Consider the following 25,771-nt stretch of genomic DNA (forward strand, 5'->3'; position numbering starts at 1 on the left):
CATGGATTTCGAGCAGGAGGCGGGATCGAAGCGGGGCGAACGCGCTCCCCAGCCCTGCACCGGCCCGCAGCGCGCCCCGTTACCGGGCACCGGCCCCGCCATGCGCGCGGTCCCCCCGCCCGCTAGGGGGCGCGCACGCTGGTTGTATCGGTTAGGGAACAGCGTCCGCGCAGCGTCCGCTACCGGCGGGGGCGTGGCGCGGCTGGATGAGGCGGCGCTGATTGGCGGAGCCGCGCGGTGGGCGCGGCCCAGCGGCGGGATGGGCGGCACCGATTGGCGGGGCTTTGGGGTGGGCGGGGCTTAGCGCCGGGCACGGTGGCGCGCCCTGGAGCGGCGGCCAGAGCGGCGGCGGCCATGGCGGTGTGCGCACGGCTGTGCGGCGTCGGGCCGGCCCGCGGCTGCCGCCGGCGCGGCTCGGCGAGGGAGCAGCGCCGCGGGGCCGCCGACAGCGAGCCCGACACCGATACCGACCCCGAGGAAGCGGGCGGTGGCGGCGGCGTCGTCGTCGTCACGGAGGACGAGGAGGCGGCGGAACGCATTGAGGGCGGGCGGCCCTTGCCGCCTTCCGTCGAGGCCGGCCCGGCCGGGCGGGCCCCGCTGTCCCTGTTGGAGCTGCCCCCGGAGCTCCTGGTGCAGATCTTCGGCTCCCTGCCCGGTACCGACCTGCCCAGCCTGGCCCGAGTCTGCACCACTTTTCGCCGCATTCTCCGCACCGACACGATCTGGCGGCGGCGCTGCCGCGAAGGTACCGCCCGCCCGAGGGGATGCACGGTCCGGGGGTCCAAGGGCAGCAGTCTCGAGGGTGCAGGAGGACACGGAGAGTGCGGGAGGGGATGGAGTGGGCATCCTGAAGGGCCGGACTCCGTGGGTGCCGGGCAGAGCTGGGGTCTGGGGGTGCAGGCTGTGGGGCCGTAGCTCGCAGGGCTCCGCGTGTGCAGGGTGGAGAAGTGGGCACATTTCGGGTCTCCTGGGCACGGTCCCTTGGTGGTGGCACTTGACTTGTGGCAAAGGGCATTGAGTTGAGGTTGTCCCCCAGGGGTAGCTGAAAGGGACGAGTGGGATGGCAGCAGGCCGGGGAAGATGATGCCTCCATGCAGCATGTCCTTGGGGGAATCCTGAGGATGGGGGGTTTCGGCAGCGAGGACAGGGAATGCTCAGCCCCTGCAGCAGGGAAGAAAGGGGTGCCCTTGGGATTCCTGGAGCCGTGGAGACACGGGGGATACACCGGGGTCAGGGAGCCCTCTTGGTCCTGTGGTGCACGGAGGAGGCCAGGGACATCCTTTGGGGAATCATAGGGCCAGGTGTGGAGAGGTTCCAGGTTCGTGTGTGCATTTTCCAGGGATCATCTGGTGCAAGGGTGCTGTGCTGCAGTAATGTGAAGGCCTGGGAGGTGCTTTTTCCTCAGCTGTGCTCTATGAGGCTGCAGTTCTCCCTCGTTACTCCTCATCCTTGTCCTCCCACCGTTGTGGCTCTCTGTCCTCTGTTATTTCAGTCCTGTCCCACCTCCCAAGGTCTGCCTTGCTGTGCTCATCCTCTTTCCAAACGCTGCCATCCTGCCAGGTGCTGTTGCTGCCAGCACATGAAGTCATGTGTATTTCCCTGTTTGCTTTCTGTTTTTAATACCAGTGAGGGCACAGGGATGAAAGATTTGGGTATGTCAGTGGCTGCCTGCTGTGGGATCTGTTGGAATGCCTGAAGCCTTGCAGGAATGAATTCGTGCCTCTATCAGCACTATCCAAGAACCTTTGGACAACACAAAAACTGCACCTGGAAAATGTAAACCAAAGCATTCTGATTTCATAGTTCAGCATTGTCCCAATAATTTAACATTGGTTGTAGGAGACAGGCTAATGAAATGGTGTTAATTCCTTCCTTACACTCCTCTAGTGACTTAGAGCCCTCATGGATGTTTGTGTGTTTGATGAATGGTTTGCAAAACTTGACTGATTAATTATTTTAATAGGTTATGATCCTGGCAAGATGTGTATATAGAAATATATGTCACTTTTTAACTATAGGCACGGTTGACTTATAAAAGAGCCACTAAATTAGGCCTGGTGGGGAAATGCATTTATTTATCTAATTCATGTCTGCTCCTCAGATTTTCTTTTCAGTAGATAAAGCAGTGTTCAAAAGCTCAGCTGAAATTCAAGGAAATGAAGGAAACAGTGGAATTTTTATGGTTAAAACTAACCTGGACAGGAAGGGAAGGTATCAAGACTACACTTTTGTCTATGGCCCTTAGCTAACTACCAGGTGAGAGGTGCATAAACCAAATTTTGATGCTTTTTGCATGTAATTTCTCCTGCTTCCCAACATATCCATTTCAAGGAGTGTCAGAGAGCAGCTTGATGGCTGCTGGTGTGGCTGAGGAGGCTCCTGTACCAAAGGCTGGTGCCCAAGCCGTGCTGAACAGATATGGGGCAGTTCCTGGCCAGCAAACTTCCTACAGTGGTGAAACTGAGCCTGAATCTTTTAACCAGCCCTGGTTTTCCAAACAGTTCCTCAGCTGGATTTCTCAGGCTGTTTGTGGTGCTTTGCATTGCTCTGCTGTGGTAGGAGTGGAACTTTGAGTAGTTGTACACACGAGGATAAAATTAGGCAGTATTTTATGGGTAAACATCAGGTGTTGGTAAATAAATACACATTTAAAACTTAAAATACTCTGTGCTGTGTTTCTGCACAGCCATGCACTGGGGGCTGTGTGATAGTCAAACATAAAATGTCATCACTTTTTGTAATCTTTGCCAAAACCAAACCAATTCTCATCTCTAGTCAGTGCTTAAGTGTGTGTTTGTATTGCCTGAGTCGTGTGGTGAGGCTGCATGTCCTAAAAACAGAACAAGAACACATGTGCCTTGCTGGTTTATTTGCTCTGAGGCCTCCTGATGCTCATGGAATCACAGAATATCTTGAGTTGGAAGGGATCCATGAGGATCATCCAAATCCAGCACGATGTTCCAGAAGTAACTGGGAAACTTCAGCTTGGTGTCAGCTGCATGTGCAAAACTACTTCTGTTTTTAGGAATGCACAGCAGTGCAGAGGCAGGAAAGAATCCTGAAATTCATCAGAACAGACAGAAGCTGCTCTGGGAGAAGCTGTTGTTGCAGTGCTTTGTTTTGGCCATTTTTCCCTTCTCCTTGGACAAGAGCAGCGCTGGATGTGAGGAACAGCCTGGCTGTGTCCCAAGTTGGATGGGGCCCTCGGTCCATGCAGTGTTGATGTCTTGCTCTGCCCTGCTCTGGGCCAGCTCAGCTGTAGATTAGTCTGAAAACATGCTGTGATTATTCCAAGTGTCCAGAGGACTTGTCTGCCTGAAAGTGGAGTGGCTTTTGCTGCTGGTGGAGGACTGGGAGAGCGCTGGGATGAAGCAGGGGGAATTGTGTAGCACTGACACGACTGTCAGAGCTGTTGTCCTTTTATCATTGCAACTGTTTGGGGTAAACAATGTCTCTGGATCGCTTCCTTGGCAAGGAGAGGGTTGCAGTCACTTCCATGTTTTCTATAAATAGGAGATTGCTGATCTCTGCAGCAGGAGCAGAATTAAAGCTCATGTCACCCTGGCTGGTGGCCTGACCTACCTTGATTAACACCTTATAGTCCATTTTTAATCTTTAATTTCTTTTTTCTTAAACCAGAACAGGGCGAGTGCAGCAGGGCACCTGGGAACAGACCAGTAATGCAGAATAACCAGCTCTAGAGCTTGGAAGAAAAGGCTTTTGTTTGTGAAAACAGCCTCCAGCAGCTTTTGGGCCTGCTGCAAAATGTCAGCCAAGGTGCTGAAGTTTCTGACCTTCAGGTTGTATGGAAAGAGGTGCCTGTGGAGAAGAGTGGGGAAAAAAGGCTGGGAAATGTGGTTTGTACACTCAGTGAGGAGACTCTTGGGTGGGGTTCAGCTCTTACAAGACTCCAGGGAATCCATGCAGGAGTTTGATGCACAAAAGCTGCCACAACAGGAGCCATTTCTTGCAGTGCTGTGCCCTTGTAAAGGTGGAGGTGATTTTCATAAGTCACAAGGCTCCAAGCTCCCTTTGTGTGTGGTGAAAGCATTGTGCAGTGTGTCAGTCTGTGGCTTTTCTTCATCTCTGATGACCTTTTCCGGCCTTTAAACTACAACCTGGCAGTGGTTTGCTGTTCCTCACTGCTCAGGCAGGTGCTCAGCACTCTCAGCCACCCTTCAGAGTCTCAGACCTGTCTGCAAGCTGCACATCTTCTGCTTTAGGGTTTCCACAAATACTTGCATTTGTTGCAGAACAGATCTCCCTTTGCTCCATGGTAACTCCAAGCTTTCCCCTGGGAGAAGTGTTTGGGAGAGGACTGGGTGTGTTTTAATCTGATTGCTCAGCCTTTGGAAACAAGAAGCCAGTTCCAAATTTGTCCACCTGGTATTTCAGAGGTGCTAACCTGAGAATCTCCCATTTTTGTGGTAGCTGGAATAATGCGGTGAGTTTTTATCCTCTCTGTTCTGTGTCCAGCCTTGTGAACATGCATTTATCCAGGGATAATTGGAGGATTTGATTAGCCAGGACACAGTGGGAGTTCAGTAATGGTGAAGGGGATCGAGCTCTGCCAGACATCGTCATTTCCTCAAAACTGTGGATGTGCACACACAGCTTCCAGCAGCTCCCTGGCATTGCTGTGCTGGGAGAGGCAGCAGAAAAGCAGGAATTGGGGCTTTGATGTGAGCACAGGGGTTCTTCCCAACCTGGGGTGGAAGAACCTTGCTTGTTTTTAAACTCCTGCATGGGCCACGCAGGGTGGGGGTGACAGAGCTTCTTTTGGGGGAGGAACAGGGAATGTGAGACTTGGAAGTGGGAGCAGGGCAAGGAATAAATGCCACTTGGAGAAGTATTAGTGCAGCTCATGCCTAGATGGGGACTGCTTTTCCAAGTCCTTTAAATTCCCGTGCATGTGACCATGGAAACAGCAGCGTGTCCCTGTGTTTGGGAAATCAGCACTCCTTATAAACCCACTCCAGCAGCCTTTCCAGCTGGTCAGTGGGAACTTGGAAAAACCAATTTCCATCCTTGCTTTGGGAGCAGGATTAAGTAGCCATTTTCTAAGGGTGTGAATTTCGGTGACTATTAACTCCTTAAAATAAAAATACTTAACTCAGTGAGCTATTGCACTGAGATACATTTCCTTAAAATAGATTTAATTGCACTGAAGTGGAATTTTCCAGGAAGCTTGAGCTCTTCAGATCTTTCTTGGAAAGGGATTTCAGTTCTCTGTAAAGAAAACCTTACCAGTTTTCTTTTTCTCTCATTATCTTGAAGCTCTACTTGCTGTTAATTTATGTCCCTCTTGCCTTCTGGGTTAAAAAGAGATGGCCTTTCTTGCTTATGATGTTTGGAGGGGTGTTGTTTTTCGGCACTGTGAGCCAAGAGATTGATTTTTCCCATAAAATGGCCATCGTGGTGTGAACAGCTGGTTCAGGAGAGCTGCAGTAATGCACTTGTGGAGCTCAGCCATCACTGTGGCATTTTCACTCTCTGTAGTTGTTTGCTGACCAAAACAGGGTAAGAATTAGTTACAAAATGAGTGTTAAAGCACATTAAGATGAAATTATTTTTTTCTTGATAATACTTTCTTATAGGACTTGGATATCTAATGACAAATAACGTGTAGCAATATACAAATCCTAAATTTTTGTTATTTAAAGGAAATTGTTATTTGAATCTTTCCAGGAAAGGTTTTAATTGCAACCACTTTAATAATGGTTTGACTTTCATAAAATTTCACTGCAGGTTATCAGGAGCTCTTGCATGAAGCTTTGACATCAAATGCCTTCCCGCCCTGTTATTTGGAGGCAGCTGCTGGTGGTGGATCTCCCATGGCACTCACTTGAGTGATTTATGGATTAGGGAGAAGGCTTTGGGAAAAATCAGCCCCTTGTGTGGGAAGAGAGAGTGTCACTCTTGGTGCTGTTAAGAGATTCCATTTGGGCAGAATCCTCCCTTTCCCATGCAGTATAAATCCCTTCCCTGCCTGACTTCAACCTGCCTGCAGTGGGAAGGGCTCATCTCACCCATCCTGGGGCCAGGTGAGTGTTTGTTTACATGGACAAGAGTTGCCTGTTCCCAAACCACGCTGTTCCTGCCCTCTTCCAAAGACTTTCCAGTCAGCTGGGGACATTCCACGCTGTTCCCTGCATCCCTGTGATGTGTTTACCCACCACATTCTCACTGACAGAGCAGTCCTGGAGAGCCTGGAAGGCTCTGGCAGGGTGGGGCTGCATTCCCAGGCTCCCGTGGAGCTCTGGTTTCATGGATCTGCAGGACACAGCTGGCACAGACCCAGCACTAAGTGGTTTGTTTGTGCTGGGCTGTTCTTCCTGCGAGCTCAGCTCGTCTGCCCTCTCCTAATTGTGCTTCCTCAGCCCACCTTGGGATTGAGCTCTGAACCCTCAGAGCTTCCTCTGGCTTTGCCTACAGAAGTCAGCAGGAATTCTGCCGCTGCCCTTGGTGGTTTTTGATGAAGGGCAGCGTTTGTTGTGCCTTGTGCCCCTCTCACCTTTGCTGCCCTCACCACTGCTTAGGCGGAGCGATGTGTGCGGGACGGGTGTTCCCTGGAGACAGGCTGACAATAAACCCTCTGAGTGCTTTCTCATCATGTGCTTGTATTTATAGACACAAGGAGGCTGAATTCATTCAGGGAAACTCCTGCTTTTCTCATCTTTGGAACCTGAATGCTCTCCTGCAGCAGGTTTCCAGCGTTAGGTGGTGCTTCACAGCCACAGTTGGTAATTCAAGGATGCTCAGCTGAGGATCAGTTTCATATTTAACGGCTTGATGAGGGTCTGCAGAGATACAGTTTTGTGTCAAATAGCTGGCAGATGTTTGTGCTGCTGAGGAAAGCTGCTGTTTGATCTGTGCTGTTGATGTCTTTGATGTCAAGGAGGGCACTTTCCACTGCTGAGATCTATCGGGGTCACTGCAGCAGGGTGGCATTGTCACTGCTGATTTTTTTGGGATCTCCCTACTCTCATTTCCTCCCTCTGCTCTTCTGAAGATTTCTGGCATTGAGACATTAGTACTTGGCTTTTATTAGTTTTGAAGTTTCTTAGAAGTTCGATGTTGACTTCCTGAAAATGAAAGGAGAGAATCTCATTTTCTGCTTCAAAGCTGCTCCGAGATCTCCGACTCCCTTTGTTTTCGGGGCTTCTGGGAGCAATCAAAGGCATCTGCCTGTACAACAGCCCCCTCTCAATCTGATCTGCTTTCAAGTGTAACCATATTTGTGCATGCTGGGGCCTGTTTTATGTCTCCATTTCATTCTTTTTCTAATCTGTGACCTTTCCTTTAGGATCCTAATAAGCAGTTTTCCCTGTCGGGTACCTCAGTGGGAGTAGATAATTGCTCTGCACAGCGGTGATTTGCTGGAAACAGGCACACAATCCCAGCTGGAATGGGGATGTCTCCCACATTTCACACTCTTCCTGGCTGAGGTGTGAGCAGCTGTGAGTTTGCTGGGTGTGTTTGTGCCTTATGGTGTGTTTGTTGCAGGCATTGCTTGTGAAATGTCTTGGAATCTTCCACAAAATCACATCCGGTTTTTAAAGCAAAAATAAGGTTCTTGGTCTACTCTGGCAGCTTCAAGAATGCACCTGATCAGATCTCAGTAGCTGCTACCAAGACTCTGGGTGCAAACCTGTTTGTGCCAGAGTTGACCCTTTTTTCCATGTTGTTGCAGAGTATGGAGTGTGTGAAAACCTGAGGAAGCTGGAGATCACAGGAGTGTCCTGTCGAGATGTTTACGCCAAACGTAAGTGGTAAACCCAATCCAAATCTTGCTTAATACCTGTTTTTAGAGCATAGAAGTGTTGAATATTTGTTGAACTTTGATGGCAGAAGTTGTTCAGACTGACTTGCAGGGGTTTCATTGGGAAGTTGACATGTTTGGAGTTTTATTTCATACCAAGCAGATGCCAAGAGTTGGGATTTCTGTGCCTCCCAATCCTTTGGTGGGAAAAGAGCATGGAATTTGATTTTTTAATGAAGTATATTGGGGGTTTTTCCTCCTGTTTTGCCACTTTCAGATTTTGCTAAGGAGCTAACAGATATTTTTTCTAAGCCTTGATCTCAGTGAAAGGAAATGGCTATAGGAGAGTAGAAAAGGGATGAGCATTCCCTGAAGGAGGAGAGCCTGGCAGGAGCTGTCAGTGTGTTTTGGGAATGTCTGTGGGGGTGGCACCCTTTAGAATCTTGAAGCAGCAGTGACCTCAAGTACTGATCTTAAAGCTGGGAAGAAGAACAGGTAGAAGGGGTTTAATCCCATCCTTAATAGACTTGCTGAGCATCCACAGGAAAATTACTTCATCACCTGATATCTGTCTTTCCCTATTCTATACTACACTAGGGATGGAGCTGCCTAATTCTCCTGGCTGGGAGGGCTGAGTAATGCTGAGCCAGCACGCGGATGTCCCCAGAGAAGTCCCATTAACCTTTAATTCCTATTTAATCCCATATCTCTGTGTGGCACTGATGTGGTGACAGCTACACAGCACACACCAGGTCAGATGTTAGCTCTTCATTGCCACTTTTAAGTGGGACAGCATCTCTTCATGACCTGCAGTCCTTTTTGCTACGTAACTTCCATGGCTCAGAGATATTAAAGTGATACTTGGTGCTTTTTATGCACAAGCTGTGGGTAAAAATGGCCCTCCTGGCTCAGGACAGTGGTGACTCTCTAGCCCGGTATCTCCCAACCACGGCTGTGGGTAGGAAGGCCGAGGAGAGAGCAACCCTGTGGGATATTTTCCTAAACATTCCCATTGTTTGCAGGTTTCCAGAGTGTAATCAGTTCGTTTATTTAATAACCTGCAATAGATCTGTCTCACTCTGTTTCCACGAGTAGTTTTCAAACCCATGGCATCCATTAGCAGAGAGTCACACTTGGTGTGTGAGAACCACCCCTGTGATGGTCTTTCCTGCACTTCTGTGTGAGGTCTGTGCCCATATCCATCCAGCAATCCCAACCAGTGATGGTTGCTCCAGAGTGGGAATGCTTGGCAGCCGTTCTGGTTTTCAGGATGCGCCATCTCAGCTCCTCTGCTCAGATGCAGAACTTTGCCCTGTGCCAGGAGCAGTTTCCTGGTGGTGTCACCCCATTTTCTCTACTGTCCCATAAACCTCTTTAATTGCAGAGGAGTTAATTTGGGATTACTGCATGGACTTTTCTGTTCACTGAGTGTGCTTCTGTGAGAAATGGTGGGGCAAAATGGGAACTGAGCTCATTGCCTGAAAGCAGAACTAATCCAAGGCCTGGGCTGCTGTCCGTGGACTTACTTGGTCTTCTTGAGGCAGCAGTGCAGAGTTTGAGGAAGGACTTTGATTCCACTTGGAATTCACTGGATGCCATTTGTAAATAATGTCTGTGGGAATCTGGAACACATCCTGTGTGAGAAATCCTGCTCACACGAGACCGGGGGTGACGGAACCAACTGGAAGCAAAGTCAAGGAGAGAGCTGGACTTCCCTGTGTGGTTGTCCCAGATCCATGGAACTGTTTGCTGGTCCCAGTGGAGCAGAGTTTGCTGGCACTCACCCTGCTCTGTCTGTTCAGGTATAAATCCACGGGTGAAGTCGGGGCGTTTTATGAAAATCCTGCCCGACTACGAGCACATGGAGTACAGAGATGTTTACACCTGCCGTACGTACCCCGCTGCTGCTGCTGCTTCCTGCACCCAGCACGCCCGGGATGCTGCATGGAGTGTGCCCTGGCTTGGAGCAAAGGATTGGGGATGACCTTGGGACAGCAGGGAGGTGCCACCAGTTGTGGCTGGTGTGTGTTAGAGGAGCGCTGTGACCCTGCGGGGTGACAGCGTGAGCAGGGCAGGCACTCAGGGGTGTTGGTCTTTTTTTGAGGTGCTTTTTTGAGGATCTCTCCTCACAGAACAGGAGCACTCACTCTGCTCGTTGGGAATTGCACCTTTCTGAGAGGGAAGAATTCTGATACCCTGGTGAGGCCTCCCAAAAGCAACTCTGGACTGGCAAAGAGCTTTGTCGTGATCCAAGTGAGCCACAGTCAAATCCACAGCCCTCTCCAGTGCAAAATGCTGAGTGTTCCCATAGTAATTCCCTCCCTGCACACTGAATGCTTTTAAGCACCATCTGTCTCTAGGAAATGTTCTGCTAATGTTTTAAAGATTGTGATTTGCCTTCCTCATTTTGGATAACCTTTTTTTTCCCCTCCTCGTGTTGTGTTGAGGGAGGAATAGTTAAACCCTTGGAGTTTAGTGTTCAGCAGGAGTTGAGGGGGAAGAAGGACTGATTAGTTTACATCAGTTAAGGAAGCCAGGAGTGTTTGGTGTTTATTTGGAGGGGGTGTTGAGCTGTCTCTGATGCTCCTTTGGGTCTGCAGAGCTTGGCAGACTCAGTTACTAACTCACTGCTGCTTGGGAATGGAGTTTATCACACACATTAATGAGGGAGTGGATGCTGCAGAATTCCCTGTGCTGAGGGAAGCAACCGAGCAGGGGCCATGCTGGGAAGGTGAGCACTTTAATGTGAGTCAGGACAGACCAGCAGCATGGCTACAGCAGGAACTGGGACAAAAATTTGGGGTTTGGCAGCCTGGGGTGCCTGTCAACACCAACTGTGTTCTGGGGCTGGATGGGAAGGGGAAGCAAATCCAAGCTGCAAGATGGATTCCTTTGGAGATTGGATGTTTGCTCCAAACATGCTGTTTGTGGGGGCTCTTAAATGACATTTACTGCTGTTCCCTCAGTTATTACTTCTTTAGCTGTAGGCCCAAACTTCTGATGTGCCCCTTTTCTCTTGGGCTGTGTTGTGTTCCTTGGGGAGAAGCTTGGACAGTTGGACTCGATGATCTTAGAGGTCTTTTCCAACCTGAATGATTCCGTGGTTCTGAGCCCATGTGGTTTAAGAAGCAATGGCCCATTTCCCCTTTTTCCCTTCCTGTGTTGTCAGGATTTTCCATGGAAGTCTTCCCTAATTCCTGTTCCTGCAGTGTCACCCAGGTGAGCTCAGATTGCTTTCCCCAGGGGTTTAAGCTCACCTGGATTACTCTGAGCTCTCTCTATGAGCAGTTCAGGCATCACCAACCTGGGCACTGCTTCCATTATTCCAGCTCAATTTGCTTGTGGAGACCTTCCTGCATCCCAGGAGTCTGGGAGAATTGCAGTGGTTTGGGTTTTTCCTACTCAGGATCTTCCCCAGGCAGCCTTTTCTTGGTGGGAGTTTGGCATTCCCTGCTTTTCCAAGCCCATCCCCAGCTGGATTCAAGCCCCCTTCCCGTCTGAAGGGTGTGCAGGGCTCCTTGTGGAACGTGGGGAATATTCAGGCTGGATGAAGGTTGTCCTGGAGCATCCTGTGGATGTGGTTTTGCTCCATTTGGCAGGAGGTGGACTCAGAAATTTGGATAGGCAAGAGGCTTCTCCAGGACTGAGCACAGGCAGTGGAAAACCTTGGAGAAAGACCCGAGTGCTGTTTTCTTTCGAGGAGCAGGAAGGGAAACAACTGTCAGATTCATCCTGTCTCCTACCAGGAAGAGCCAGAGCTGGAATTCATCAGGTTTTCCCTGCAATTAATATTAGCTGCTGTTTTGCTGGAGCTCAGAGACAGCCCAGGCTTGAAAACTGAGCTGTGTTTTGAGACTTGTTTGGGCCCTTGGCCAAGTACCAGCATTTTCCCCCGTAGCTTCTGGAAATGAATGGGATTTTTTCTTTGGTCTCCTGTGTCCAGAAATCAGCCCTAGTTCCTGAAATTGCTCCCAGCAGGAGCTGGGCTAGGAGGAACATCCTCATCCCCCTTGGATAGCTTTGTTTTCTGTCCTAAAAAATAGTAATACATTAAAAAAAGCTGGGTTTTATCAGCTCTGTGGCAGACAGGGTGGAAGGCAGACTGTGGTGGGTGGAGCAGCTCATGCCATTAATTAATGTGTAATTACTGAGCTGGGAGTGGGGTTTGCCTGCTTGCCTTAGTGCAAGTCTCAGTCTGAAATTGTTTATTGCCCAGGGAAAAGGCTCCTCCAGGCCAGTTGGCAGCAGCTCTGGACTTCCCTCCCTGCTGTCCTAAACTCCTGTGGAAGTTCTTGCTTTGGTGGGATAAAAAAACTTCTGCAGCTCTTGCTGTCTGAAGTAATTAATGAAACAAAGCTGCTGGAACAGCTGCACTGAAACACAATTCTTCTTTTAAATTGATGCAAACCCAAAGCTATTATTTAAGCCAGTCCTGGAAGTTAAAATGCGTTCTTGTGGCCTTCTGAGTTGGCTGTGGACATCTCTAAGGCAAATGAAATACCTTCTTCATGGAAATAACATGCATGCTGCTGTTCCTGCCCAAAATGCCAGGCTCTGTAATGCCTTCTTGTGAAGGTTACTGATCCTGGGAGGAAATCAGATGGACAGAAGGAAATTAGATGGACAAGAGGAATGGCTGTGTGAGGACTGGAGGCAGGTCCCATCTCTAAGCTGTCCTCACAACAGCGGGTTTAAGATCATTCTGTAAAAGCCCTTTCCTCCTGATTGCTGAAAATATTCCTCTGTTTAGGTGGGCTTGGAGGGACACCTGGCTCTGAGACAAGAAACAGAGAAGCCTCAACTGCTGCAGTAGATTTTGAGTGGGTTTTGGAAGCAGCTTTTGGGCACTGCTGAGGTGTGGCTGCTTCTGTAGAAGTTTTAAGGCCGTGACTGAGCTGGCCTCGCCACCAGATTCCCAAGCTGGAGTGACCCATGTGCTTTGCCCGTGCTCCCAGTGGCTGTTTCTAAGGATGCTTAACTCTGGAGCCAAGTTTGTCTACACAAGGCAGTGAAATGCTTTCAAAATATTCAAATTCCCTTGTTCCTTCCTGCCTTCCTGCCCTTCCCTATTTTCTGTTGCTTTGCAGTGTGAAGCATCGAGTGTGTTTTTCGTAACTGGAGGTGGCAGATGCTTCTATTTGTTTTTAGCTCTGGTTATATCGTGTGATTTGTATTATTGGGACTGTGTTGCAAAACTTTCCCGGGAATTCCTGCTGAGGTAGGTGGTTCTGCCCTTCCACAGGGCCAGGAGCAAAGAATATAAATGTGTGTGAGCTTGGGCGAGGCCTCAGCTCAGAACTTCCTGGCTGGGCTTGGACACAACCACTTTTCCCAAGTCAATGCAGTTGTGGGTACTATTGGTCAGCGCTGTGTGCAACCTGGGAGCAGGCTTTTCATTCCCAAAATCCCAATTCCTTCTTCTGGATGTGCTCACTTGAGTGTCTCCCTGTTCCCCAGTGCTGCACCGCTACCGGCACATCCTGGGATTGTGGCAGCCGGATATCGGGCCCTACGGGGGACTGCTGAACGTGGTGGTGAGTGAGTACCTCATCCTGGGGCTTCTGAGGGCTGAGGGGGGTTTTTCCCACACTTTCCACCCTTGGCAGCCGTTCCCAGACCATTAAGAAGTCTGAACAGTCAGCCCTCAAGTGAGTGATATGGACGCGGAGGGTGCTCCTTGGTTCTTCCTTGGTTTTTCCTTGGTTTGTCTTAGGTTGGACATCAGGAGGAATTTCTTCACAGGAAAGGTTGTTAAACATAGGACTGGGCTGCTCAGGGAGGTGGTGGGATCCCCATCCCTGGAGTGCACGTGGCACTCATTGCTCTGCGTGGGGATTGCTCACAGGTTGGACTCGATGGTCTTGGAGCTCTCTTCCAGCCTGAATGGTTCTGGGATTCTTTTTATCATCACCACCTTTCTCCAGACAGTTCTTTTATTTTTTTAGCTCTGTGCCAAACAGAGCCCCAGGAGCAGGTAGAAAACATGATCAGTGTTTGAGGGAAAGGCTTGATTTAGAGTTTGACACTGATATTCCGGTGGCTGGCACAGGAATCTGTTCACTTCATTTTCTTTGCCTGCAGCTGAACTTTTTGCAAAGGGCTTTGCAGTTGTGTGGTTGGCAAACCTTTACACCAGCTCTAAGACTCGTGCATCAGATGTAGAGTGACACTGGTGACAAGATGTGTGGAGTCTGGCAGCTCTGGTGCTGCTGGGAGAGCAGTTAATGAACAATGTTAGACTGAGCTGGTGAGAGCTGAGCCAGGAGTTTGCCTGGAGCCCTTGTTCTCTGCACCAAGGTTCAATAACTGCCAGGTTGAAGCGGAACAAATCACGAGGCCTTTGCATTTTGCAAGATTCTGTTCCATGAACTGGTGTAAGAGGGCACCCAACTGCATCAATACTTCCACTGTCACCTTATAAAGACTTTGTGGCACTGCTCTGCCTTCATCTCAGATCCCTCTGTTTGGAAAATATCCTGCCTCTGGAATTGCAGAGCCTATGGGGAAGGATTCTGTTAGGTGTGCAGGAAGGGGGCTGGCACTTGTGCCTCTCAGGAGAGGAGAGTGTTGCTTCCTGTGTTCTCTGAGTAATAAAGCCAAATAATTCCTCATCCAAAAGGCAGGGATAATCATGGGAAGCAGAATTCATCTGCTGGAATATCTGCCAGCAGGAGCTCTCAAACCAATTAGAGCCTGACTTGGTGTGTGGTCTCTCCCTCTGGATCCTGCGCTCCAGGCAAGTCATTTGCAACAATAAAGGCCTGAGCTTTTTCCAGTGGTGCAGGAAGCCTTGTAAAAAAGCCCTTGTCACCCAGGGAGTGCTGGGAGTGCATATGGTCTGGGTTAATGGCTGGAAAGCTGTTTGGGAATGCAGCAAACTGTTCTGCAGCTCCTGCCCTGGGCCAGAAGAGGCCTCAGAGTTTGCTGCAGACTCACAAGGAATCATGCAGGGCTGATCCCGTGCGCTTTGTGTCCTGTCCCTCTGCAGGTAGATGGTTTGTTCATCATTGGCTGGATGTACCTGCCGCCTCATGACCCTCACGTGGATGATCCCATGAGATTCAAACCCCTCTTCAGGATCCATCTGATGGAGAGGAAATGTGCCACGGTGGAGTGCATGTATGGTCACAAGGGACCTCATAATGGCCACATCCAGGTGAGCTCCTCTGCCTCCCTCAGCATTGTGTGTGCACTTCGGCTCTGGGAATGGATTCCTCAAAAAGCTGTGAGGATTTTATTTCAGAGCTGTGGCTTTCACCACCCTGCTGTGTGTGTGGGCGCCAGCTTTACGCTCATTATGTGTCTGACAGGTTGTGTGGGCTGTTCCCTGCTCTGAATTTGTTCCCTGGCAGTGGCACAGCCAGGCTGTTGTGCTGTTTTCCATTGGGCTGGAGCATGGTGGGAGCACCAGGATCTGGGGAAAGGATGTGTAAACTGGCCTTGGGCAGCTGGTGAGTGTGCCCAGGCAGACACAGACCTGTTCTGCAGCTCTCTCCACAGTGAGACCTTGAGAAGGTGATGCAGCATCCACTGGATGCTTTAAAAAGCTTCCTGACAGGCTGTTTGTTTTTCTTTAAAGGAAGAAGCTCAAATAGGGAAGCAGCTTAAAACTATTATTTTCATTAGAGTGCATTGAGGTTTTATTGCTTTTATTTCTCTGTTCTGTAGCTGCTACACTCGGTAGCACTGAAGGATTTCTGTGTTGTAGCAAATCCAGTAATGTTTGTTTTGTAAAGCACTTGCTGTGAGCAGTCTTGGCTACGTCATCCAAAGCATCTCTGAACAGGGCTGTAACCTGTTCAATTCTCCTCCATGGTAACCACAGATTGTAAAGAAGGACGAGTTCTCCACCAAGTGCAACCAGACGGATCACCACCGGATGTCAGGGGGGAGGCAGGAGGTGAGTGCTCTGCCAGGGCTCCACACTGAGGCTCTTTGTGTGTCCCCTTCCTGAGGAGCAGCTCTCAGCTGCTGTTGGGGTCTGGGAGGTGCCCTTCTGCCTTCTGATTTCTGTGTGACTGAGCAGATATGAAACCCCAGGCTGTGAGCTTTTGGCTGATTTCCTGTTTCAGGCAGCTTTCTGTGTCAAGGTGCTCTTTGAGCCCCAGCACCTTCCTCCTGTTTTGGTAGCAGACCTGTCCAGAGAGGGTCAGCAGCACATCTTGGACATCAGCAACACTCCAGGCACTGATCTCTGTCTGTATAATTAAGATCTTTCAAACACAGTGAGCACCAGCTGCATTTGGATACCTGCTGGTCAGCGAGGCACCTTCCCACTGCTTGCCTTGCTCGAGGGATTAAAAAAGCTTCATTTGGTTGTTTCTCCTGTGTCTGTCAGCTCTACCCAGCAAGGCAGATTCCTGAGTGAAATACCTGTGTTTAAATGCAGGTATAAATGTCAGGATGAATACCTTTGCCAGGTACTGCTGTTTGCTTCCAGCTGGTTCCACGTGACAAATCTGATATTTGAGCTGCTTCTGAGGAATGCTGTAAAATGTCTGTCTGCTAATGGGAAACAGCTGGGTGAAAGGTTTAGTGAAGTGTTTTCTGGTGCTGGAGCAGATGAGAAATGCTTTAATACTTTCAAAGCACCACGTTAAGTGTGCGTGGCATTATGGTAATTGGAGGATCTGGCTTGGGAAGATAAAGGAGGCAGGTTTGGAATATCACTTGGCAGGCTGCTATCTCAGTGTAAGCTGTTACCACACCAACTCCTGGCAGGGTATTAACTTGTCAGAGCTGGAGTTGGGGTACTTCAGGAGATGCTTTCAAAGTACCCTTTGGATTTAGATGCATCAGAATTAAATCAGCAGGTTTTAACCTCCTAAACCCTTAGTGCTTTTCAAAAGCTTTTTCTTTTATGTTGAACATGTCGGGACAGGGCACAGGAGTCAGCTTGTGGGCACACAAATGAGTTACTGTGAGGGAAAGAGTAGATGAGCTACTCTGCAATAACAGGCCGTGCTTTTGCTTTTATTCTGAAGGGTTGTATTGGTTCTACCTGGGATTTCTTTGAAGGGAAGCCTGTTGATGGTGTGACCACTGGCAGTTACCATAATCACTGTTTGTTAACCATATTTCCAAGCCGACATGTGCTTGTTCCCAAATCCAGCCACGTTTCCCTGTCTTTGGCAGAGGATGTGCCCTGTCTGTGGCTCTGCCAGTGAAATGTGCTGCCACAGAGTCACACAGTGAAGTCATCTTGGGGCGATGTCCTCATCCTCCCCCTTTTCTCCTCGTGCTGCAGGAATTCCGGACGTGGCTGAGGGAGGAGTGGGGTCGGACTCTGGAAGACATCTTCCATGAACACATGCAAGAGCTCATCCTGATGAAGTTCATCTACACCAGCCAATATGAGTAAGGGCTGCTACAACCTCACAAGCATTTCTCCCCGAGACAGGGGTTTTCCATGGGCTTCCACAGCCAGAGGAATGCTGTGTCTCTGCAGTGCTTTCCAGCTGTACAGGGAGATGAGGTGGAATGACAGCAGTAGGAATAGGATTCCAAGTTCTACACAATAACCGTGCACAGGAAGGTGCTTTTGAGTCGTTTAACTGTGTCTAATTTGAAGACAGAGCAAATGTGATGCCAAGGAGTGTCTGGTTATTATCCATATTAATCAGTGTGCTCTGTAGGGCAGGAATCGGAGTCCCTGAGAAATTGGGGGATTGTAACCATCTCTCCAGGTTTCTATTAGCAGCCACCTCGGTGTAGCAGATGTTTAAATATGCTTCACTCTCAGGTTCTCTGGGAATCTCAAGGACTGAGGAGGTTTCTTTGCTGCAGGAATCTCCTGGTGTGCTCACAAGGATGGTGGGGAGAGAAGTGCAGGGAGGGAGGAAGTGCTTGCGGAGCTCTAAAGCAAATCCACTCAGCTTGTTGGCATTGCTGAATACACAGATCCTGCCTGTCTTGACAGCATCCCCAAGCTGCTGGAGGAGCAGAATGCAAACCCATTGCTGATGGGGATGGGTTTTTTTCTTGACTTTTGACATTTTTCTCTTGCACAGCAACTGCCTGACGTACCGGCGCATCTACCTCCCCCCCAGCAGCCCCGACGACCTCATCCAGCCAGGCCTCTTCAAAGGCACCTACGGCAGCCACGGGCTGGAGATTGTCATGCTGAGCTTTCATGGGAAGAAAGCCAAGGGCACCAAGATCACTGTGAGTGCATTTTCCTTTCTCTCAGGTGCTTGTGAAAGTGTTCTCAGTGCCGTGGATGCACAGGAGAGATTTCTGTCTGGGAGTTGGCAGCCCAAACCCTGCTCCCTGTGGGGGATTGGTGGCGTTGGGTGAATCTCAGCACATGCAGAGTAGCCAGAACCTGCTCTGCGAAGTTTCTCCTGGTTCCCCCTTCCTTTCCTCCCCCTTCCAGCTGCTTTCTGTGAACAGCTGGTAGCAGGTCTCTGGAGATCCTCTGTGTGTGTCTGAAGAGCAGGTACCAAATGTTGGCAGCTCTTCACTGAAGTCAAGCTGGGGAGCTCCTTCCTCCCCACGGGGGAGGGATTCTGGTGAAGTGCAGCTACAGCTTTGATTTCCTTTCACCCTTGCAAGTACAGCTTTAGATTTAAAGTTCTGTTTCTGGGAAGGGGAAAGCAGAGATGTCAGAGGACAGCAAACAAGGTCCAAGCAGGTTTTCTTTGTTGCCAGCTTGGTGACTGTAGAATAGAGTGAACTATTAACAAATGAGGTGATGGCTCTGTACCACCTGGTGTGTGCAGCCGTGCTGTTCCTTCCTGCCCTAGGGAGATCCCAACATCCCAGCTGGGCAGCAGACTGTGGAGATAGACCTGGCACATCCTCTGCGGCTGCCTGACATCGAGAACCTGCGAGACTTCAGCGAGCTCTCCCGTATTGTGCTGGAGGTCCAGGAGCAGGTCCGGCGGGAGGAGCAGGAGCGGGAGCAGCGGCAGGAGGAAGAGGAGCATTCCCAGCAGGCTGCCTCCCAGCCTGCCAGTCCCCTGGGAGGAGAAGGTGCTGAGGGGGAAGAGACTGCAGCTGGGGCAGAGGGGACGACCCAGGACAAGGCACCAGCTTCCCAGCCCTTCGTGCTGCCCATGGGAGTGATATCGAGGAACGAGGATTATCCCCGGACCTGCCGGATCTGGTAACTGGTGGTTTTATGGCCCAGTCACTTTTTGAAAGGGAAAGGGGAGTCTTGGAGGTGTGTGTGTCCTGTATTTGTGTGCCCTTTGCCTGCCTGTGGATCTCCCAGCCCCTTGGGCTCTGATTTCATGGAATGCTGGGATGGTTTGGGTTGAAAGGGACCTAAAAGCCCATCCTGTTCCACCCCCACCCTGGACAGGGACACCTTCCACTATCCCAGGTTTCTCCAAGTCCCATCCAACCTGGCCTTGAACACTTCCAGGGATGGGGAGTTCACAACCTCTCTGGTTCCTGCCTCTGCTGCCCAATTTCCCATGCTTTGGTTTGTTCCCTCTCTCACCACACTGTCACCTGCCATCCCACTTCCTTGCTGGATTTACTTCTGAAGCTGGCACCTCTCCTGAATTCCACACACACATCCATTTTTTTGGTGTGTTTTATGTCCCAGAGCTGCCCAGCTCACATATTTAGAACTGTTCAAGCTGCTTCCCATTCCCATGTGTGTCATTCATGTTCCTTGGCTGTGGGAACACAGTGCTCTCTCCCACCTTTCCCTGGCCTCTGGTGCCGTGGGGCAGCCCTGGCAGGTGCTGAGTACCCCAAGCAGGAGGTGCAGGCATGCAGAGAGCTGTGTTCAATGGGAGCTGGAGTTGGTGAAGCAGCACACTAAATGAAGTGTGGAAAAGGAGCCCTAAAGCTGCGGCTTAGGCAGGTGACCTTCAGCCAAACATCTGTGCTCATGGAAAAACCTACCCAGAGCTGGTTAATCCCAGAAGGCTCCTGCTGTCACAGCTGAGTTGTTTGGATAAAACCCTGCTCCACCTGCTGCTTGCTCAGAGCTTTGACTGACCTTTATTCCTCCTCAGATCCTGGTAGATTTTTTCTGCTTTTTAGATTTTCCTCTCCTTTCCCTTAGGTTTTGCCACTCTGGTCATGCTCTCAACGTGCCTTTGCTTTCCTGGGAGGATTGATCCTGTGCTGATCCTTGAGTTGCACAAGTTAATCTCAGATGGGTTAGGGGGCTGAACTACTGAAAAACCCAGCTTTGGTGTGCAGGTGCTAATTAGGATAACCCAAAGCAGAAACCTGCAAGTAGCAATGAGGAGTTTCTTGTCTTAAAAACCGAGTGTAAAACTCGCTGTTCTGTCACACCCGGCTTCATCAAGACTGGCTTCATCAGAGTTTTGTGCTGATTTCTTTGGATTAAATACTGGGTGATTCTGGTTGTTCTCACACCTCTTTTTATCCCCTTGCAGTTTTTACGGGACGGGGCTCATCGCTGGCCACGGCTTCACCAGCCCCGAGCGGACGCCGGGAGTGTTCGTCCTGTTCGACGACGACCGCTTCGGCTTCATCTGGCTGGAGCTCAAATCCTTCAGCCTCTACAGCCGCATCAAGGTCTCCTTCCAGAACGCCCAAGCGCCTTCCCGGGAGGCCTTTGATGAGATGCTCAAGAACATTCAGTCCCTGGCTACTTGATGAGTGGTTGGTGATGGACAGGGCTCGGGGTGGCAAAGGCTGCTGCGCTCCCCAGCCGGGGCTGGGCTGGGGAGTCCTCGCTCTTGGTACCTCTGGATAAAAGCATGCACTTTGAATAAAGCCTTTTTACCCCAAATGTACACACATCCCAGTTCAGACATCCATGACTGCCCTTTTCCTCTGTGCTGCTCCACGCTGCTTCCCAGCAGTCCTTGTTCCCCAGTCTGGGCTTTTTAGAGCTGAAGGGATCCTGCAGAGGAAGGAACAGACCTTCCTTAGTGCAAAAAAATAGTATATTGGGAAAAAACCAACACCTGGTCAGAGCTGGGCAGAGGAACAGGCAGTGACAAAGCACATCCTCCTCTCCAGAAACTTTTCTGTGGGTGCAGCATTGCCAGGAGAGGCTGGTGTGATAGCTGCGTCCTTGGCTTGGTAATTGGAGTGTGTGGTTTCCTCTGGAGAATTCCCTCAGCAAGGGCAGGATGAGAGTGCTCAGCATTGTCCTGGTTTCTGGAGCTGGATGGATGTGCTGTCCCTGGAGCTGGAGGTCTGGGTGTCTCCCTGAGCACAGAGATGATTCTTTCTCCTTGCAGGAGCTGGCTGTGGCACTGGAACTGGGTGTAAACTGCAGAAGCTCTGATGTGTTCAGACTGGTTTGTACCTGGAAGGTTTTCTCAGATCGTGTGAAGTGGGTCTGAAAATGGAAAGGAAGGAGCAAAAAAGAAACCCAGCTGTGAGATGAGCCCAGCTGGGCAGCAGAAGGTGCCACATGTCACTGGTCCTGTGTGACCCACAGGTGTCATTCCTGTTCAGGATGCCCTTGGGAGTCCAAAGGAGTGACAAGGGATTGTCCTCCTATTGTGTGGCTCGTTCTGGCTCCTGGAATGGTGGGTGCTGCTGGGTGGGTGCTGCTGCCCCACTCACAGGGCCCTTCTCTCCCTTTCTAGTTTCACTTGTTTCATCCCAGGTGATTTTGTGGCAGATCTGAGCTCTGCTGGGAGTTTGTGTGCTGCAGGAGAGGAAGCAGATTCCCTCTAGACTGTGCTGTGCAGGAAAATCCTGGCCAGTGCTCATCTCCAGGCTGTGAGCTGTGCTATAAACCAGCAGCACTAACACAACCCTTTGTTGCAGCTGCTCTCTGGCTGTGAGGACAAACTCCAGGTCCCTTCTCTTCTCCCCTCATCAGTGTCTAACAAACCCCTGCCTTTACATCTCTGCAGTTTTAGGTCTTTAAATGTGTCTGTACCTGTGCTGGGAGGTTTCAGGCCCCTTCTGTGGAGAAGTTTTCAGTCCCTGCCTGGTTCCAGTGCCTGTGAGCAGCTTTTATTCTCACTCTCACAAGGGCTTTTTTGCCATTTCTGGCTCATGAGGTCTCTGAGCTGTGTGAGAACCCAGGTTCCAGCAGGGATGCTGAGCAGCAGCTCATGTCACTCACAGGATTAATTCCTGTCTCTCTGAACAGAGTTCTCCAAACTTCTGGGAATTTGAAGGTGATGTAGGGCACTTTTTGCTGTGTTTCCTGCAGGTTTGTGAGGAGTGGAAAGCCTGCCTCAGTGGTGGGGGTGAGGAGCTGTTAGAGGCTTGGTGAATAAGCTGTGAAAAGCAGGTTGGCTGTGAGCAGCCTGTAGGGGTTTTCCTGGCAGAGGGAAGAGCCAGTTTGGATCACACAGGGCTGGGGAGAGAGGGAGTGACTGCTCTCTGTGCCTTGGTGAGTGGGCAGAGAGGTGACCTGGAGCTGAAATTGGGCATCTCAGCCTTCTGCTGCAGCTGCTGAGCTCTGTGCACAGCTTGTGCCTGATTTGCAGACTGAGGTTTCCAGCTTGGTGCAGGTTCCTGGGACAGCTGAAGATGTTCAGAGCTGGGTTAATGGTTGGACTCGATCTCAGAGGTCTTTTCCAGCCTGAATGATTCTATGTTTAGGGCTTTATTTGGTGTCTCAGTGGCCTGTTTATCTTGGAGTTTGCCATTAGGCAATCTCTTGTCTGCCTTGTGTTCTCCCTCACAGCCCAAAGGGATGGGAGATGTCCCCTTGGGCAGCTGTTCCCATTGCATGTCCCTAAAACCAGCTCTTCTTCAGCTGGATCCATAGCTCTGATTGCAGATTCCTCCTCCCCACTTCAATATCCCCACCAAAAAAAAATCAAAATCCTGAAATTTTACATTACTGACTTGAGAATTTTTGCTTTTAGCTTTTAAATTACGATTCACATTTTTTAAATGGAGATTAAAATCCAGATTGCATTGATTGCCCTGCAAGTGCTTGGCCTGAGGCTTGAGTCGCTCTCCCAAGTACCGACCTGTCTGTAGCCTCTGTCCTTTGTCACCTGGGCAAGGTGTCACCTGTTTGCTCTTGGCACAGGTTGTGCATCTGCTCTTCTCCAGGCTTCTTGTCCCTTCTGCCAGGGGTCTCTTGAAGGCCAGACCTGCTTGGCTGGCTGGAGAGAAGGGCTTTGGTGGAAGTTGATGCCCTGTGGGAATTTTTCCCAGCTCTGCCTTGCCCCTGTAGTGGCATCTTTTTATTTATAACTTACCTGGCTGGCCTCAAAACGTCAGGATAATTCCTGATTAAAGGGAAAACTGCTGGTACCCCCTGGCTTTGTTCTGTCTGGAGCAAAGGAAATAGCAAGTTTTGTATTAATATTCCTCCTCTGATGCCTTTTCTCACCTGCTGCTGCTCCAAGCCTGGCAGGCTTTAGTGGCATTTCAGAAGAAAATCCCCTCTGATTCAGCTGAGGGTGAGGAAAGCTGTGGAGATGGATTTGGGAATGCTGGGGATGCTCCTGTGCCAGTTCCTTTGTGCCTGGCTCTGTCAGTGCTTCCACAGCAAAGCAGGGTAACACGGAGTTAAAACTCCCAGCCCTGCAATCTTTGGGAAAGGGGAGACAGATTTAGGAGCAGGCAGTTTGGGTCTGATCCCCCGTGGCCAGGGGGATGCTCCTGCTTTCCCCAGTCCTGCTTTTCCTCACGGGAAGTGGTGCTGACAGGACAGGGCTTTGCTGTGCTTGCTCGTGTTTGGTACAGGCTGTTCCACCCCCTGCCCAGCACTGCATACCCCATGGCTTTCCCAAATCCCGGTTCTCCAGCCCCCTGGGATCTTTCTGGGAGCTGTTGACAGGGATAATGTGTGCTGGGGCCCTGCAGATGGTGATCAATCTCTGCTGCCGACGTCTCCTCGTCCTGTTGGCTCTGCAGGAAATCTTGGGGACAATTGGCTGGATTTCTTCATCCCAGATGGGTGGAAAGTGCTGGCGAGGATGGAAAACAACTTGTCAGGGGTAGGAATACTCTTGGCAGGAGCCTTTTGGATTAAACAAAGCCTTTGCAGGGAGGTTGCAGAGCCCCAATGGCCACTGCAAGACCTGGGGCTGAATTTTGGCTCAGGGACAAGAAGTGACTGGTTCATGTGCTGGGTTTTGCTCCTCCATCAGAACACATGGATTTGGCCAGCTGGAAAAGAGGAACATCAAAGCTCCAGTTTGTTTGCCTTGGGCCTGATTTGAGAGCTGTGAACATGCTGTGCTTAGGCCTGGTGGTTGTGGGAGACTCTTCCCTCCACGGGGATTTGTCAGGCTGGGTTTTACTAAGGATGGAATTGTTTGTGGATTCGGATGTCAGCTTCTCTGTGGAGTGAACAGCAGTGCTGCTGTTGGAGGGGCAGCTCCTTAGGAAATGTGTGCTGGGGAGAAAGGGAATTCCTGTGCCTGGAGCTGTCAGCTCCCAGGAAAAGCCCAAACTGCAGCTGGTTCAGTGTTTACTTTTCAACAAGGATGACTTTTTCTTGCTTTTTATTAATTTAAACCTAGTGGAACTCGATGGGAGTGTTGGCTGTTGTGTGGAAATGGGTTGTTTAGGCTCGACTTGCTAGTTTAGGGAATGGTAATGTGTTAACTCTGTCTTGTAGCTGGCTGCTCACGTGGCCGATAATCCTCTGTGATGTTCAGCTGCCAAAGGCTCGTGCTGCCCTTCCCAGTGGAACAGTGAATTTTTTGGGATGTGGAGTGGAAGATAGAGGTACTAAACTGTGAGTGCCACTGACCTTTGGGTGCTTTGTGTGCTGAATTAAAATGTGTGATTCTGGTTTTTTGTTTGGATTGCAATCTTTGGAACTTTTGAGGCAAAGAGCACTCGGCTCGACCGTGTTCATTAGCTTAATTAAAGCAATCTGCACTTTTGTTTTGTCATTGATTACTCCCCTTTCCCTGTTCCCATGTGTATTTTGCACTCACCACTTTAACATGACACTAATGGATTGATCTGGGCATTTCCTGTAGGTTTTGAGTGTGGATAAGTCTCGATAAAGTATTAAAAGTGAAGGTGAAAGATAAATCCCTGCTTTGTACAGAGGGCAGTGGGAGGAAACCACTGGACATCCACCACCACAGATATCCATGTGGAACATGAGCAGTTGTAGTTTAAACACCTCAGCTGCCCAGTCTGCTCCCCTGCCCAAGGGCTGGGGCTTTGCCTGTCCTGTTCTTGGTGGCTCTGAGAGGAACAGGATGTATAAAATCAGCACCTGGCCTACTTCACCCCGGGTTTTGGAAAGCTGAGCAAGCCCTGTGTGTTACTTTTACACCTGATCATTGTTACCCAAGGAGCCTTTTCCAATTTCAAATAATAAAAAGCAAAGTTTTGTGAACTTACTTCTGTTTGCTTCTTTTTTTTCCCCCCTTGTCCCAAAGGAAAATGCTGGGCCAGTTCCTCCCTCCTGACGTGCAGCTGCCTGTCTTCCGTCGTGGGACAGGAATTAATTTTCCCTTGTTTGGGTACTTGGTGAGCAGTGCTGATTTCCTGAAGATGTGAGACACACCCCCCACACCTCATGCTGTAAAATTCCAATTCTTCCCCTATCCCTATTTTCTGTTCTCTCCTCCTCCATCTCCCCTGGGGTGCCCGTGGTGCCCTGCTCCCTCCCACTGCAGGTTTGGGGGGGCAGAACTGACACCCTGAGCCCTGACAAAGCCTCTCTGCCCTCCCAGGCCCAGCTTTCTCTGTCTGAAAGGAAGCATGAGGTAATCCTGGATTTTTTAATTTTTTTTCCATTCTTCCTTCCACTTGGTCTGAAAGGGATCAGCTGGCACTGACCCAGCATGAGGGTGAGGAGAGGGAGGCAGCGTGATGGTGTCATCCCCCTTCTCTGTGGGGTCACACTGGGAGTTGTCTGCATTCCCTGCACTTGAAATCCACACCCACGCCAGCTCTGCACTGCTTTTCCAAGTGATGCTGTGGAAATGGGACAACTTGTGGCATGAGCTCAGCTGCCACCAAGGAGCTTTTCCTCCTCCTGCTGCAGATCCTGTGCCAGCCCCGTGTTCCCTGTCCTGCCTTTCCTGGAGGGAATGTCGTGCTTCAAGTTCTGCAGCCCAGTTCTGCTGGTGAGTTCCTTGGCAGCTGATTCTTTTCGAGAACAAACCCTGGCTGGGG

The 25,771-nt window shown here is 50.2% G+C and overlaps 1 protein-coding gene across 4 annotated transcripts; it reads left to right on the top strand.

Moving 5' to 3' along the window:
* The first annotated feature begins 354 nt into the window (after nt 1-354).
* On the top strand, nt 355-24,990 carry FBXO31 (F-box protein 31). Of its 4 annotated transcripts, none has more exons than XM_039558198.1 (10): nt 355-745; nt 7,694-7,765; nt 9,565-9,651; nt 13,220-13,296; nt 14,751-14,918; nt 15,588-15,662; nt 17,010-17,119; nt 17,773-17,926; nt 18,508-18,869; nt 20,125-24,990. In XM_039558198.1, the coding sequence occupies exons 1-10, from the start codon at nt 355-357 to the stop codon at nt 20,345-20,347; spliced, it is 1,719 nt and encodes a 572-aa protein (XP_039414132.1). In that variant the 3' UTR covers nt 20,348-24,990. The 4 variants fall into 4 exon arrangements, with proteins under 4 accessions (XP_039414132.1, XP_039414133.1, XP_019143811.1 ...); XM_019288266.3 differs by lacking the exon at nt 355-745 and adding an exon at nt 913-6,044; XM_039558199.1 differs by lacking the exon at nt 9,565-9,651.
* Nucleotides 24,991-25,771: the final 781 nt, after the last annotated feature.

The sequence above is a fragment of the Corvus cornix genome, chromosome 11 (assembly GCF_000738735.6).
Source record: "Corvus cornix cornix isolate S_Up_H32 chromosome 11, ASM73873v5, whole genome shotgun sequence".
In the NCBI taxonomy this organism is placed as follows: Eukaryota; Metazoa; Chordata; class Aves; order Passeriformes; family Corvidae; genus Corvus; species Corvus cornix.

Excerpts from the sequence above, each read along its gene's own strand:
- FBXO31 (XM_039558198.1), top strand. The coding sequence starts at position 355 with ATGGCGGTGTGCGCACGGCTGTGCGGCGTCGGGCCGGCCCGCGGCTGC. Across the intron at positions 9,652-13,219 it reads CAGAGATGTTTACACCTGCC|TGCTGCACCGCTACCGGCAC; the intron begins GTACGTACCCCG and ends CCTGTTCCCCAG. Across the intron at positions 18,870-20,124 it reads CCCCGGACCTGCCGGATCTG|TTTTTACGGGACGGGGCTCA; the intron begins GTAACTGGTGGT and ends ATCCCCTTGCAG.